This window comes from Salmo trutta, chromosome 37 (assembly GCF_901001165.1).
Source record: "Salmo trutta chromosome 37, fSalTru1.1, whole genome shotgun sequence".
Taxonomy (NCBI): Eukaryota; Metazoa; Chordata; class Actinopteri; order Salmoniformes; family Salmonidae; genus Salmo; species Salmo trutta.
The window spans coordinates 1,069,022-1,085,687 of NC_042993.1; the positions used below are offsets into that span (position 1 = coordinate 1,069,022).

At 46.5% G+C, this 16,666-nt stretch overlaps 1 protein-coding gene across 4 annotated transcripts in view; it reads right to left on the minus strand.

The window, feature by feature from the left end:
• Positions 1-2,345: 2,345 nt before the first annotated feature.
• LOC115176818 (SHC-transforming protein 1) overlaps positions 2,346-16,666 on the minus strand; it is a 28,888-nt gene continuing 14,567 nt past the window's right edge. For 3 of the 4 annotated variants that reach the window (XM_029737145.1, XM_029737144.1, XM_029737143.1), the window contains 11 exons: positions 16,380-16,450; positions 13,352-13,415; positions 12,405-12,524; positions 12,081-12,134; positions 10,204-10,255; positions 9,148-9,274; positions 8,896-9,046; positions 8,569-8,626; positions 6,267-6,386; positions 5,736-5,980; positions 2,346-5,599 (listed from right to left, as the gene is read on the minus strand). In XM_029737145.1, coding sequence (XP_029593005.1) covers positions 5,471-5,599; positions 5,736-5,980; positions 6,267-6,386; positions 8,569-8,626; positions 8,896-9,046; positions 9,148-9,274; positions 10,204-10,255; positions 12,081-12,134; positions 12,405-12,524; positions 13,352-13,415; positions 16,380-16,450 — 1,191 coding nt within the window. In that variant the 3' untranslated portion in view covers positions 2,346-5,470. The remainder of the gene's footprint in view (positions 5,600-5,735; positions 5,981-6,266; positions 6,387-8,568; positions 8,627-8,895; positions 9,047-9,147; positions 9,275-10,203; positions 10,256-12,080; positions 12,135-12,404; positions 12,525-13,351; positions 13,416-16,379; positions 16,451-16,666) is intronic. The other variant, XR_003872288.1, reaches the window with a different exon arrangement.

The window sequence follows — 16,666 nt, forward strand, 5'->3', positions numbered from 1 at the left end:
TCCCCCCTGTGGTAACTCAACTAGCCTCCCCTCCCCCCTGTGGTAACTCAACCAGCCTCCCCCCTGTGGTAACTCAACTAGCCTCTACCTCCCCCCTGTGGTAACTCAACCAGCCTCCCCCCTGTGGTAACTCAACTAGCCTCTACCTCACCCCTGTGGTAACTCAACTAGCCTCTACCTCCCCCCTGTGGTAACTCAACTAGACTCATCCTCTCCCTGTGGTAACTCAACCAGCCTCCTCCCTGTGGTAACTCAACTAGCCTCTACCTCCCCCCTGTGGTAACTCAACTAGACTCTACCTCCCCCCTGTGGTAACTCAACTAGGCTCTACCTCCCCCCTGTGGTAACTCAACTAGCCTCCCCTCCCCCTGTGGTAACTCAACTAGCCTCTACCTCCCCCCTGTGGTAACTCAACCAGCCTCCCCCTGCGGTAACTCAACTAGCCTCCCCCTTGTGGTAACTCAACTAGCCCCCCCCTCCCCCTGTGGTAACTCAACTAGCCTCTACCTCCCCCCTGTGGTAACTCAACTAGCCTCCCCTCCCCCCTGTGGTAACTCAACCAGCCTCCCCCCTGTGGTAACTCAACTAGCCTCTACCTCCCCCTGTGGTAACTCAACCAGCCTCCCCCCTGTGGTAACTCAACTAGCCTCTACCTCCCCCCTGTGGTAACTCAACTAGCCTCTACCTCCCCCCTGTGGTAACTCAACTAGCCTCATCCTCTCCCTGTGGTAACTCAACCAGCCTCCTCCCTGTGGTAACTCAACTAGCCTCTACCTCCCCCCTGTGGTAACTCAACTAGACTCTACCTCCCCCCTGTGGTAACTCAACTAGGCTCTACCTCCCCCCTGTGGTAACTCAACTAGCCTCCCCTCCCCCTGTGGTAACTCAACTAGCCTCTACCTCCCCCCTGTGGTAACTCAACCAGCCTCCCCCTGCGGTAACTCAACTAGCCTCCCCCTTGTGGTAACTCAACTAGCCCCCCCCTCCCCCTGTGGTAACTCAACCAGCCTCCCCCTGTGGTAACTCAACTAGCCTCATCCTCTCCCTGTGGTAACTCAACTAGCCTCTACATCCCCCCTGTGGTAACTCAACTAGCCTCTACATCCCCCCTGTGGTAACTCAACTAGCCTCATCCTCTCCCTATGGTAACTCAACTAGCCTCTACCTCCCCCCTGTGGTAACTCAACTAGCCTCATCCTCTCCCTGTGGTAACTCAACTAGCCTCTACATCCCCCCTGTGGTAACTCAACTAGCCTCATCCTCTCCCTGTGGTAACTCAACTAGCCTCATCCTCTCCCTGTCGTAACTCAACTAGCCTCTACATCCCCCCTGTGGTAACTCAACTAGCCTCATCCTCTCCCTGTGGTAACTCAACTAGCCTCATCCTCTCCCTGTGGTAACTCAACTAGCCTCATCCTCTCCCTGTGGTAACTCAACTAGCCTCATCCTCTCCCTGTGGTAACTCAACTAGCCTCTACCTCCCCCCTGTGGTAACTCAACTAGCCTCATCCTCTCCCTGTGGTAACTCAACTAGCCTCTACCTCCCCCCTGTGGTAACTCAACTAGCCTCTACCTCCCCCCTGTCGTAACTCAACTAGCCTCTACCTCCCCCCCGTGGTAACTCAACTAGCCTCTACCTCCCCCCTGTGGTAACTCAACTAGCCTCCCCCCTGTGGTAACTCAACTAGCCTCTACCTCCCCCCCGTGGTAACTCAACTAGTCTCATCCTCTCCCTGTGGTAACTCAACTAGCCTCTACCTCCCCCCTGTGGTAACTCAACTAGCCTCCCCCCTGTGGTAACTCAACTAGCCTCTACCTCCCCCCCGTGGTAACTCAACTAGTCTCATCCTCTCCCTGTGGTAACTCAACTAGCCTCTACCTCCCCCCTGTGGTAACTCAACTAGCCTCTACCTCCCCCCCGTGGTAACTCAACTAGTCTCATCCTCTCCCTGTGGTAACTCAACTAGCCTCCCCCCTGTGGTAACTCAACTAGCCTCTACCTCCCCCCTGTGGTAACTCAACTAGCCTCCCCCCTGTGGTAACTCAACTAGCCTCTACCTCCCCCCGTGGTAACTCAACTAGTCTCATCCTCTCCCTGTGGTAACTCAACTAGCCTCTACCTCCCCCCTGTGGTAACTCAACTAGCCTCCCCCCTGTGGTAACTCAACTAGCCTCTACCTCCCCCCGTGGTAACTCAACTAGTCTCATCCTCTCCCTGTGGTAACTCAAGTAACTTCTTCCTGCCTGATCCTGTCTCTTTCCTTGTTCTGTCCTCTCATAATCACCTTGGTCGTCTCCTCGAAGTGTAGAACTTCAATTAAAACAATATATAGTCTTCACCTGTATTTAGCAGAATAAATAAGGGGATATGTTCTATTTAATAGTTATGAATCAACATTTAAGAAAACACATCACAGGAGACCAAAGAGTAAATCCAGAAACTGCATTTTAAAACCAAACTCACCAAGAAAGATTCATGATATATGCAATCTGTGATTTCAAATACAGGTGTAAACAAATGTATTTTTCCCCCAAAAGAACAAGAGTATTACAACAGAACTGTAAAAAGTAAAAAATTAAATCAATATTTGTGAAGGCTAATTGAAAATAACCCTTTGGCTTTCAAAACTCAAATAACAAAGTACATCAAAACAACAACAATATAGAAACTGTAAAAAAGGATTTCCATGCAACAAAGGCAACTGTGATGAACAATGACAACGCTAGAATGCTTCACAAATTATGTAGAGGATAGATTATTCCTTTTACACACACACCTTGGGGCTTGTATACTTGTTTTCTTGTTGCCTATCCAGGACCTGTAGTCACAAACAGTCGGTGGCTAACACAGCTGTCCCTCCTGTGTGTTTGTGACAGAATGAAGCAAAGGCCTCACACACAGAGCACACGTGCCACCATGTAAGAACTACACAATCCCCTACACTCCCAACCATAAACTCTGATCATCCACACATCCTCTCACAACACACACACACACACAGAAGCACAATGAGAAAGATGAATAAAACAATTACCTGTCCAGGTTCAGAGAGCCCTTTCTCATGACTAGAGTTATCTGAATTTTGCAACTTTCCCCAAATTCCCCGGTTTTCCAGAAATCCTGGTTAAAATAATCATATAATTACACGAGCGAATAAGCAGGAATTCCGTGAATCCTCCAACCAGGATTTCTGGAAAACCACGGGATTTTGCAACCCTACTGATCAGACAGAAATATTTTGTACAGCAGGTGGCAGATCCCAGTTTACTCTTCACTTCCACGTTTACAGTTTGGTTTCAGCCTCCCTCAAAAACCTGGACATGGTTCATTGGCTAGAATCAAAATGAATTGGATTCAAAGAGAAAAGTATTCTGTGGGAATTACATGTGAAATACAGTATCTGGTTCTGTCCCACCCATGTTATTAATAACATCTTAACAATAAAGACTTTCATTTCAGAACCAAGAACTCAAACCGACCAATCAGATCTGATGTTATTTACAGGTGGAGTGGAAATCCCTCCAATGAGAGCTGCGACATCGAACAACCGTGACAACAACAAGTGACAACAGGAAGTAATAATGAATGTGCAATAGAGGAGCGGATTGCCATCACTGGACCTGGGTGGTGAGAGTCAGTGTCCTTTTTGCAGAGTGTTTGTTGGCCTGAGAGACCATGTGACAGGATCCAACGGTCCACTACATTTGGATTAAGTACATCAACTGACTGTACAATAAGCACAGTACATTAGGTGACAGACTGCACTGGAGTGAGGTGACTGCATCGAAGAAACAAGGCACGAGTAAAAGATACAAAAAATATCATGAAGAGAAGGAGGGAGAGGATGATTCCTCCACTTTCTCTCCCTCTACTATCTTCTAATTCCAAGGAAAACAACACGTCAAAGTCCAACGTTTGACCAACGTTCGCGAAGCTCCCAGATTTCGTTGTGAACAGCGCTGATAACAGTTTTCCCTGCAGTGAGCTGAGAAGAAACACATCACACACTAATGCTAATGCTAACGCTAAAAGCTAATCTCCTGACCAAGTGTTGCAGCACATTTGGAGAGGAGATAAGATCATTGCTTTGAATGCTCTGGACCGGATGCTTTCGGCATTAAAACACACTTCATCCAGTATGCCCCCAACCTCTCCACCCCCCACCCGTCCAGACAGAGACATGGCCATAGATTGTCAGGGCAAACAGATATTAACAACAAATCCATTGAAAAGCAAGAAAATATTGGCAATAATCTGAACTACGATCCCAACACAGCACCGATTAAATTGTGACAGCCGCATTTGGGTTGACTGTGACATCGTCGTAGAATTGGTTTTGAGCTCTTTCAGATGACATCATGTCTAAGTCTGATGACATCTCTAGATGTGGAACCTCCCCCCTGCCTCTTCCCAGTCTTCTCTCCATCCCTCTCTATGTAAAGACACTATACTCCCAATGAAAGTACACATGACAGATACAAACTAACACACTGCATGTTGGTGTATGAGTCATCTCCATGGTTTCTGCTGCCCCAGTCCAACCAAGTCCACTTTCTTTGTCATGATCAGAGCAGAAAGGTAAGACCAGTCCCATGCAGACAGACAAGGAGACCAGTCCATTGCAGACAGGATGATGTCGGATGGGCATGAATCACATCCTTTTATCAAACTCCACCTTCGGAGGCCGGAAAGAAACCTTGTCCATATTTGGACAGACTGAGACAATGGTTGTTGGCATAGCAACCCCCTTTTTGCATACAGAGACGTCCTCTGTGACATCACCAGGTATCACTCAGGGGGTCAATGGTCAAAGATGAAAGGTCTTTTAATGGGAGTGGCTTGAGGGTGAGCGAGGGCTCTGATTGGTGTGGACAAAAAAATGTCTATGCATATTAACAGAAGGCCTGATCTCAGTCATGTTTGGTTATTCATGTGTTCCACTGATATTCGATTGGCTGTTCCTGTGTTCAAATGATATTTGATTGGAGGGTCCATGTCTGAGCTCTCTGATGAGTCCAATCATCAGACAAGTCTTTGGAGTGCTTCTGTGACGGTGAGAGAAACTGTTTCCTCTGCCATGTCTGGATCAAGACCTCTCCCCCCATCCCTCTCTCTACGTTTCACTCCTCCCCTCCAAGGTCCATAGTCCTCCTTTACTATGATTGTATCAGTTCTGAATGATTCTATGGCATGATTTAATTAATAATGCTCAGTTTTTCACTAAATTGTATTAATTTCTGTCCCACTGAGAAGGAAAATAAAAGGTGTTCCTAGATGTTACTCCCTCGTTCTTTGGAGGGATGGAGGTAGTGGAGCTCGATGAGGAAAAGCAGAGAGCAAATGATTTGGCAGAAAGAGTGACAGAGGTGTTTTTTTTGGCTTTCCTTAATGTGGTCAGTGTGCGAGTGTGTGTAGTGTTTCTGAGAGTGTGTGAGTGTTGCATTGCTGTATTTGTGTGTGTGTGTGTGTTCAGGCCCTGTGCTCCACTGGTTGTTGCAGACACACCTCACTGCCTGCTGATACGATGGGCAGTCTGTTGTCCATGTGGTAACTGATCAGGTGGCTCACACTCTCAAAGTGGTGGTCTTTGGTACGTACCTGAGTAGGACAACACACACACACACACACACAGAGAGAAAGAGAGAGGGTCAACAAAACATAGCACGCCACAGCTGATAAGTGGGAAGGCGTCGGGTGGCTCGCTCTAACTCAGACACCTCTCCCTCCAACTCACCACTCCCTCTGGGTCGACCAGTAGTAGGTGTTTGGGCTGACCCCCCTGTTGTCCAGTGAGGACGTACTGTCCAGGGGTGGTGCCTGACTCTCGGACCAGGAAGTCTCCGTCACGGGTCAGCAGTCTCTCAGCCTGCCTGCGACTCAGGCTGCCGTGGAACCAGGCCTCACACTGCAGCTGTTCCACCAGAGGGGGTGCCGCTGAGACCCCCAGACCTGATACACCCAGGGAATCATCAAACGGCTCTGAGTGGAGAAGGAGAGAGGGCAGAGTGAGAGAGACGTTGTGAGACTATACGACCAGATCCAGATTCATTCTTGATACATTCAGGATACCAATATTCTAACTTCCCCTATGTCCAAACCCAAATGAATAAACTAATGACTTCTACTGTAGTGTAATTACTGCAATATAGCTGATAACCATTCTAATTAGTCTTATCTGAGATGACTGATAGTGACTGCTACAGACTGCAGGGCCAGTTGATGTATTGTTCACAGACTCTAGCTGATAGGGCCAACTGGGACTCACTCATATCGAACGCATCTCTGTGAGCGTTGCCATTGGCTGCAGCTGTTGTGGGGCGGGGTTTATCCACATTGACGTATGAGGGGTCATCACACAGGTCCCGCCCTCCCTCCTTTGCTCCCACTGAAACAACCAATCAGAGGAGTTTAATCACATAACTGTCTGTCAGTATCACCTGGGAGGTGTTCAGGGATGGGAAACATTTAGAGTAGAACAGATATATAGAATATCTGTTCTGCGATGTCACAGATAGAAGAACCCAGATAATTCACAGGATGTATAAATCTGAGGCATCCGTTTAGAACTTCTTCTCACTACCAGATATGGTAATAAGAGGAAGTCCAGTGGCGGGAAGTGGGAGGACATGGTGACCTCTAGTGGATAACCAGAGACTTACACAACCAGAGACCTGTTGAACTATTCGTCACAGACGGATCGGGCGATTTCAGCAGAGCGAGTCGACAAAGACATACAAGCGTAAATATGCACATTGCATTTCTAAATCTGAATGAGCGGGTGTTAGGGTGCTAAATATCCATATTTACGATGAGCGTATTATTCAACTGTATGTACAATAGTTGAATTCCTTTATCTCTCCTTCTCCCGCTTTCTTTCCCCAGCCCTTTCACTGTGTAACCAGCCGTCAAATCGGGTTAGTCCACTAGGGACTTTTCATTGCATTATGTTAGTAATCAACGTATAATCTATTCTGTGTGTGTTTATGTCATTCTGTGTGATTATTTAATTAGTTAGTAAATAAATAATTAAGCCAATTTGTGTATCGCTGAATCATCATGCAGACTAGGATTGGTGCAGATTTAAGTCAACAACGTTCAGAATGAGACTGATATGAGGTAATAATAATTAATGGATGACTAATATGATAAAGGTATATTCTGATATTCTTCAGTCAATTCAGGGAAATGGTAACTCATTAATCAAACTTTTTCTGTGGTGCCCCAAGATTGCTAATGAGTTAATTGTTACGTCATTAATTTAATCACATAATCATTTAAATGTAGTAAATTGATTTGATTAAATAATTGTCATCGCATTAATGGTATTCACGTCACGACACCCCTATGGGAACACAGAGACCAGTTGACACACACTGTCCTAGAGCAACACACACTGTCCTAGAGCAACACACACTGTCCTAGAGCAACACACACTGTCCTAGAGTAACACACACTGTCCTAGAGCAACACACACTGTCCTAGAGCAACACACACTGTCCTAGAGCAACACACACTGTCCTAGAGTAACACACACTGTCCTAGAGCAACACACACTATCCTAGAGCAACACACACTGTCACACACTGTCCTAGAGTAACACACACTGTCCTAGAGCAACACACACTGTCCTAGAGCAACACACACTGTCCTAGAGCAACACACACTGTCACACACTGTCCTAGAGCAACACACACTATCCTAGAGCAACACACACTGTCACACACTGTCCTAGAGTAACACACACTGTCCTAGAGCAACACACACTGTCCTAGAGCAACACACACTGTCCTAGAGCAACACACACTGTCACACACTGTCCTAGAGCAACACACACTATCCTAGAGCAACACACACTGTCACACACTGTCCTAGAGCAACACACACTGTCCTAGAGCAACACACACTGTCCTAGAGTAACACACACTGTCCTAGAGCAACACACACTGTCCTAGAGCAACACACACTATCCTAGAGCAACACACACTGTCACACACTGTCCTAGAGCAACACACACTATCCTAGAGTAACACACACTGTCCTAGAGTAACACACACTGTCCTAGAGCAACACACACTGTCACACACTGTCCTAGAGTAACACACACTATCCTAGAGTAACACACACTGTTCTAGAGTAACACACACTGTCCTAGAGCAACACACACTGTCACACACTGTCCTAGAGTAACACACACTGTCCTAGAGCAACACACACTGTCCTAGAGTAACACACACTGTCCTAGAGTAACACACACTGTCCTAGAGCAACACACACTGTCCTAGAGCAACACACACTGTCCTAGAGTAACACACACTGTCCTAGAGCAACACACACTGTCCTAGAGCAACACACACTGTCCTAGAGTAACACACACTGTCCTAGAGTAACACACACTGTCCTAGAGCAACACACACTGTCCTAGAGTAACACACACAGGGTCAATCTGACTCATTTCCTCTCACTGTGTCCGCGTCATTCTCTCACTGAAAGTCATTGTATTATATGTCACCTCATATCCTTTAGCTGAGTGTGTGTGTGTGTGTGTGAGAGAGAGAGAGATGGCTCACTTGGTAGAGGGGGAAGTGGCTGCTTGTGAATATCATTCTGACCCGGCTGTCCATAGGGCTGAAAACACACACACCAGAAGCAATTAAGATACAGATGGAAAAACATACATTACACTGACCAACTGACGAGACACACACACACTGTGAGGTGGATAAGGAGAGTGCCAGAGAGAGTGGAAGACTAAGGGCTGCTGTGATGTGAGGGTGAGACTGGGCCAGATGATTAGCCTACATGCTGAACTGCCCTCTCTCCCCTGGAGCTGCAGTCTGGATTCAATACAATTGACTAACAATTACTTGATGTGTGTGTATATATATATATCTCACCAGCGTAGCCCCAGGGCGGGCCCTCATGTCCACCAGTCCCCCAGGAGGAGGTTGTTTCCCGGGGAAGTTATTATAGTACGGAACATCTGCAGGGGGCGGTGCTCCCTCATCTTCCTCTTCCTCCCACGCTGAGCCGTCAAACGGAGCCATCCTGAGAAAGGGGAGAGGAGTCAGAACTCAGGAGTGAGAAACACACACACACACACACACACACACACACACACACACACACACACACACACACACACACACCTGTCATGGGGGGTGACCAGTTTGGGGGGGTTCTTCAGGTACTGTTTGAAGCGTAGTTCGAAGGCCTGCCCTATCGTACTGATGACTTCCTGGGCCAAGCCCTCCGAACACTCCAGGATATGACACGCTGGACAGAAAGGAAGCAGAGAGGAGGGTAAACAACAGAGGTAAGGAAACAGAATATTGGCACTGCCTCGCTGTCCAAAGAAAGGTACTGAACAGGGATTGGATGTGTTGCTGGATAAATATATTGAGTTTGTGTTTATTTTTACAGGGACAGTGCACATTAATCAATGTTTCAGTAAAAGTGCCGGTTTTAGCCAGCTGGCTAATTTTCAACTGCAGTCCCTGGGCAGGTTATTAAAAACAATTACAATAACAATATAGACAATCAATGATCAGTGAGCATGCAGACAGAGCAATAGCACAAAAAGCAACAAAACTAAATACATAAAAGCAACAAAGTGGAGAGATGACATTGATGTAAGGTACTGAACAAGGACTGGATGTGCTGCTGGATAAATCTATTGGAGGGATGACATTGATGTAAGGTACTGAACAAGGACTGGATGTGCTGCTGGATAAATCTATTGGAGGGATGACATTGATGTAAGGTACTGAACAAGGACTGGATGTGCTGCTGGATGAATCTATTGGAGGGATGACATTGATGTAAGGTACTGAACAAGGACTGGATGTGCTGCTGGATAAATCTATTGGAGGGATGACATTGATGTAAGGTACTGAACAAGGACTGGATGTGCTGCTGGATAAATCTATTGGAGGGATGACATTGATGTAAGGTACTGAACAAGGACTGGATGTGCTGCTGGATAAATCTATTGGAGGGATGACATTGATGTAAGGTACTGAACAAGGACTGGATGTGCTGCTGGATAAATCTATTGGAGGGATGACATTGATGTAAGGTACTGAACAAGGACTGGATGTGCTGCTGGATAAATCTATTGGAGGGATGACATTGATGTAAGGTACTGAACAAGGACTGGATGTGCTGCTGGATAAATCTATTGGAGGGATGACATTGAGTCTCACCTCTCTGGTTGACTGGGTCTTTGGCCACGTATGCTACATACTCTGCTGTGTCCTGAAGGAGAGAAACGAGAAGAGGGGGATGGGGAGGAGGAAGAGAGGGTGGGAGGGGCAAATGAGAGGGAAATATTAAGAGGAGGGTGAGGAGAAAAGGGGAGAGTGGGTGAGTTGGAAGAGAGAAGGAAGCAAAGACGTTTAGTCGGAAGAGCTATTAACACACAATGATCTAGAGAGGAAGAAGAGAAGAGGAGGAGGAGGAAGAGCTATTAACACACAATGATCTAGAGAGGAAGAAGAGAAGAGGAGGAGGAGGAAGAGCTATTAACACACAATGATCTAGAGAGGAAGAAGAGAGGAGGAAGAGCTATTAACACACAATGATCTAGAGAGGAGAAAGAGAGGAGGAGGAGGAAGAGCTATTAACACACAATGATCTAGAGAGGAAGAAGAGAGGAGGAGGAGGAAGAGCTATTAACACACAATGATCTAGAGAGGAGAAAGAGAGGAGGAGGAGGAAGAGCTATTAACACAATGATCTAGAGAGGAGAAAGAGAGGAGGAGGAGGAAGAGCTATTAACACACAATGATCTAGAGAGGAGGAAGAGAGGAGGAGGAGGAAGAGCTATTAACACACAATGATCTAGAGAGGAGAAAGAGAGGAGGAGGAAGAGCTATTAACACACAATGATCTAGAGAGGAGGAGGAAGAGCTATTAACACACAATGGTCTAGAGAGGAGGAAGAGAGGAGGAGGAAGAGCTATTAACACAATGATCTACAGAGGAGGAAGAGAGGAGGAGGAGGAAGAGCTATTAACACACAATGATCTACAGAGGAGGAAGAGAGGAGGAGGAGGAAGAGCTATTAACACACAATGATCTAGAGAGGAGGAGGAAGAGCCATTAACACATAATGATCTAGAGAGGAGGAAGAGAGGAGGAGGAGGAGCTATTAACACACAATGATCTAGAGAGGAGGAGGAGGAGGAAGAGCCATTAACACACAATGATCTAGAGAGGAGGAAGTGCTATTAACACACAATGATCTAGAGAGGAGGAAGAGAGAGAGGAGGAGGAAGAGAGGAGGAAGAGATGAGGAAGAGGAGGAAGAGAAAGAATACATGTCTGAGGAAGAGAGGTAGGGAGTTCCACTGACGTGGATGAAGACAAAGGAGGGAGGAAAAGAGGAAAGGAGCTATGGAATACAGAGAGAGGTGGATAGAAGAAAAGAAAGATGGACGGAGCAAGACGGAGAGGCAGCGTGACAGGGATAGCGGAGTAGATGGATGGACAGAGTGAAGCAGAGAGAGAGAGAGGAGTAGATGGGTGGACAGTGTGAAGCAGGGAGAGAAAGAGAGGAGTAAATGGGTGGACAGAGTGAAGCAGGGAGAGAGAGAGGAGTAGATGGGTGGATAGTGAAGCAGGGAGAGAGAGAGGCATAGAGGAGTAGATGGATGGACATAGTGAAGCAGGGAGAGAGAGAGGCATAGAGGAGTAGATGGGTGGACAGTGAAGCAGGGAGAGAGAGAGGCATAGAGGAGTAGATGGGTAGACAGAGTGAAGCAGGGAGAGAGCGAGGAGTAGATGGGTGGACAGAGTGAAGCAGGGAGAGAGAGAGAGAGAGAGAGGGGAGTAGATGTGTGGACAGAGTGAAGCAGGGAGAGAGAGAGAGAGAGAGAGAGAGAGAGAGAGAGAGAGAGAGAGAGAGAGAGAGAGAGAGAGAGAGAGAGAGAGAGAGAGAGAGAGAGAGAGAGAGAGAGAGAGAGAGAGAGAGAGAGAGAGAGAGGAGTAGATGGGTGGACAGAGGCAGAGCAATAAATAGAGTGGGGATAGAGGATGGATAGTGAGGTGAGTGAGGGAGGGAGAGGGCTGTATGACTCACTGGGTCTCCTCCAGAAGCGAAAGAGATGGACTGCATGTGATGATTTGCAATTATCTGTGAAAAGAGAGAGAGAGAAAGGGAGGGATTTGATGAAGAGTTGAGATGTAGAGGTAGAGGTAGAGCGAGAGAGAGAGAGATCATGTTTCTCCATTCAGCAGTAGGGGTTGGTTCCATTGACAGTTAGATATAGTGTATTCTAAATACCTAACTGACTGGATGATGTAATTAACACCATGTAACAGTCTGTAATAACAAACCCAGATAGATCAATAACAACAAACACTCATTCAGGATCCATGCTGAGTGTGCTTGTGTGTGTGTCACCTGTTTGCAGTCGGAGGCCAGCAGGTTGAGGCTGCTGGTAGAGACCGTCAGGCTGATGGTCATCCCAGCAAACTGCAGGTTACGTTTCCCCAGAATGGACGTCATACAGCGAGACGACGGCTGGAGGGGGAGGGGAGGGAGGGAACTTTTAAAAGCTCTTTATTAACCATTCATGTTAAACAGAAGGCCAACAGGGAAAGAAAGATTTCACCAATAAGGAAGATTAAACAGAAGATATTCTAAAAGCAGATAACAGAGTATAGTAAACATACTGTACAATAAACAGAGAAGAGTGTGTGAAGGCAATAGAGAGGGAGAAGCATGTCTGAGCTGTGTATATGTGTGTGTATATAGAACAACAGCTGCAGGCTGCCAGTGATCCTGTCTGACTCTGCTCTGTTCAATGGTTCATATGGTCAACACAAACTAAAGCTTGTCAAGTCCCCCACAGTCTCCCACAGTCTCCCACAGTCTCCCACAGTCTCCCACAGTCCCCCACAGTCCCCCACAGTCTCCCACCGTCTCCCACAGTCCCCCACAGTCTCCCACAGTCCCCCACAGTCTCCCACAGTCTCCCAGGGCCAGACATGCTTTAGCCAAGCCAGTCTGTTGTGTATATAGCAGTTTTATGTAGTGTTTGGGTGGATGCTTTAAGTTTTACAGGAATGCCCCCCCCCCCCCCCCCCCTAAAGACGGGCTGGGCCCGGCCCAGTTGGAGTTGGCTTAGTCTCGGTACACACAACTTAGTCACAAGTCTCCCTCATACAAGGGGCAGTGTGTACATGTGTGAGAGAGAGACCGTGAGAGACAGAAGTAATTACCTGGAAGTACCACTGACCACAGAGTGGACAATCCAGCTAAATCCAGACCCAACAACGCCCTGACCACGGCCCTCCACTTAACACATAAATAAATAATACTCTGTCTGTGTGTGTATATTGGTGTACCTTTCTCTTGCGTTGGGCTCCTTTGGCTCCAGGCACTGCCTCACACACCACTGAGATAGCCTCTCTGAAACGACAACACGTGTGAGAATCTCTCCGTAACACACTTGTGCGGATTTCACACTGTGCAGCAGATTAGATGAAATCTGGCAACATGTGACACAGACTTGATCATCCTGACAACCACACTCATCCTCACCATGGATACAGACATCACCATAGAAACCAGAAGGAAACCCCCAGGATTCCAGAACATGCTAATTTAGAGGTTGTGAGGGCGGTAGGCACACACACAATACTGTTAAACCGATACAGTCCTTTCAGATTGGCCAACACTGAATGGGTAGAGGCTAGGGACCAAAATAGAACAGGGCAAAAAAGAGAACTGGGGGTTATGAACTGGAGATAAATAATGCATTTTTATGTGAAAAGGAGGTAGCTAGTAAGAGTACATTTTGTGATTTGCAATGTTTGAACCAGAGCCCCGTACAGCACTTAGCTCTAACTACATGGCTCTGTTTTGAACCAGAGACCCATACAGCACTTAGCTCTAACTACATGGCTCTGTTTTGTACCAGAGACCTACACAGCACTTAGCTCTAACTACATGGCTCTGTTTTGAACCAGAGACCTATACAGCACTTAGCTCTAACTACATGGCTCTGTTTTGAACCAGAGACCCATACAGCACTTAGCTCTAACTACATGGCTCTGTTTTGAACCAGAGACCTACACAGCACTTAGCTCTAACTACATGGCTCTGTTTTGAACCAGAGACCTATACAGCACTTAGCTCTAACTACATGGCTCTGTTTTGAACCAGAGACCTATACAGCACTTAGCTCTAACTACATGGCTCTGTTTTGAACCAGAGACCTACACAGCACTTAGCTCTAACTACATGGCTCTGTTTTGAACCAGAGACCTATACAGCACTTAGCTCTAACTACATGGCTCTGTTTTGAACCAGAGACCTATACAGCACTTAGCTCTAACTACATGGCTCTGTTTTGAACCAGAGACCCATACAGCACTTAGCTCTAACTACATGGCTCTGTTTTGAACCAGAGACCTACACAGCACTTAGCTCTAACTACATGGCTCTGTTTTGAACCAGAGACCCATACAGCACTTAGCTCTAACTACATGGCTCTGTTTTGAACCAGAGACCCATACAGCACTTAGCTCTAACTACATGGCTCTGTTTTGAACCAGAGACCTATACAGCACTTAGCTCTAACTACATGGCTCTGTTTTGAACCAGAGACCTATACAGCACTTAGCTCTAACTACATGGCTCTGTTTTGAACCAGAGACCTACACAGCACTTAGCTCTAACTACATGGCTCTGTTTTGAACCAGAGACCCATACAGCACTTAGCTCTAACTACATGGCTCTGTTTTGAACCAGAGACCTATACAGCACTTAGCTCTAACTACATGGCTCTGTTTTGAACCAGAGACCTACACAGCACTTAGCTCTAACTACATGGCTCTGTTTGAACCAGAGACCTACACAGCACTTAGCTCTAACTACATGGCTCTGTTTTGAACCAGAGCCCTATACAGCACTTAGCTCTAACTACATGGCTCTGTTTTGAACCAGAGACCTACACAGCACTTAGCTCTAACTACATGGCTCTGTTTTGAACCAGAGCCCTATACAGCACTTAGCTCTAACTACATGGCTCTGTTTTGAACCAGAGACCTACACAGCACTTAGCTCTAACTACATGGCTCTGTTTTGAACCAGAGACCTATACAGCACTTAGCTCTAACTACATGGCTCTGTTTTGAACCAGAGACCTATACAGCACTTAGCTCTAACTACATGGCTCTGTTTTGAACCAGAGCCCTATACAGCACTTAGCTCTAACTACATGGCTCTGTTTTGAACCAGAGACCTACACAGCACTTAGCTCTAACTACATGGCTCTGTTTTGAACCAGAGACCTATACAGCACTTAGCTCTAACTACATGGCTCTGTTTTGAACCAGAGACCTATACAGCACTTAGCTCTAACTACATGGCTCTGTTTTGAACCAGAGACCCATACAGCACTTAGCTCTAACTACATGGCTCTGTTTTGAACCAGAGACCTATACAGCACTTAGCTCTAACTACATGGCTCTGTTTTGAACCAGAGACCTACACAGCACTTAGCTCTAACTACATGGCTCTGTTTTGAACCAGAGACCTACACAGCACTTAGCTCTAACTACATGGCTCTGTTTTGAACCAGAGACCTACACAGCACTTAGCTCTAACTACATGGCTCTGTTTTGAACCAGAGACCTACACAGCACTTAGCTCTAACTACATGGCTCTGTTTTGAACCAGAGACCTACACAGCACTTAGCTCTAACTACATGGCTCTGTTTTGAACCAGAGACCTATACAGCACTTAGCTCTAACTACATGGCTCTGTTTTGAACCAGAGACCTATACAGCACTTAGCTCTAACTACATGGCTCTGTTTTGAACCAGAGACCTATACAGCACTTAGCTCTAACTACATGGCTCTGTTTTGAACCAGAGACCTATACAGCACTTAGCTCTAACTACATGGCTCTGTTTTGAACCAGAGACCTATACAGCACTTAGCTCTAACTGCATGGCTCTGTTTTGTACTACCTAACCACAGTACATCTGCGTGCAGTAACTTGATCATTAGCCCTAAACAACAGCTTAAAGGAATAGTTCACCCAAATGACAAAATAATAAATAGTCTTGGGACAAGGTATGACAATTCATGCCTTGGTTTAGTTTTCCTGGCACTGTTTCCAAATGCTAACGTTTTAGCAATTGTTGCTCAAATCCCATTCAAGTCATGGTACCGATATTATCATTTTCCGCACATCATGTTCAAATCATCTATAAGTGACTTTGTTGAGCTTCACAATCAATGTTAGATACTTCCGGGGGATTTTGATTGTCATAACGTTTCCATAGACTGCTTACAGGGTAACGAAACCAATATGACATTTTGTAATTGGGTGAACTATCCCTTGAACAATTGGAGGTTCTCACCTGGTGACCTGAGTTCTGGTGTTGAAGTCCAGCGCCCTCATAGACTGTAGCACCTCCACACAGCCCATATACTACACAGGAAATAGAGAGGAGACGCATATGAACAGGGATGCCACTTCCTACAGCACTCCTCTCCACACAGCCCATACACTACACAGGAAACAGGAAAGGAACTCATATGAACAAGGATTCCATTTCCTCCAGAACACCCACACTGACCGGAGGGGCAGATGGAAACAGATAGAGACAGACAGAAAGATGGACAGACAAGAGAATAGATCATTTTG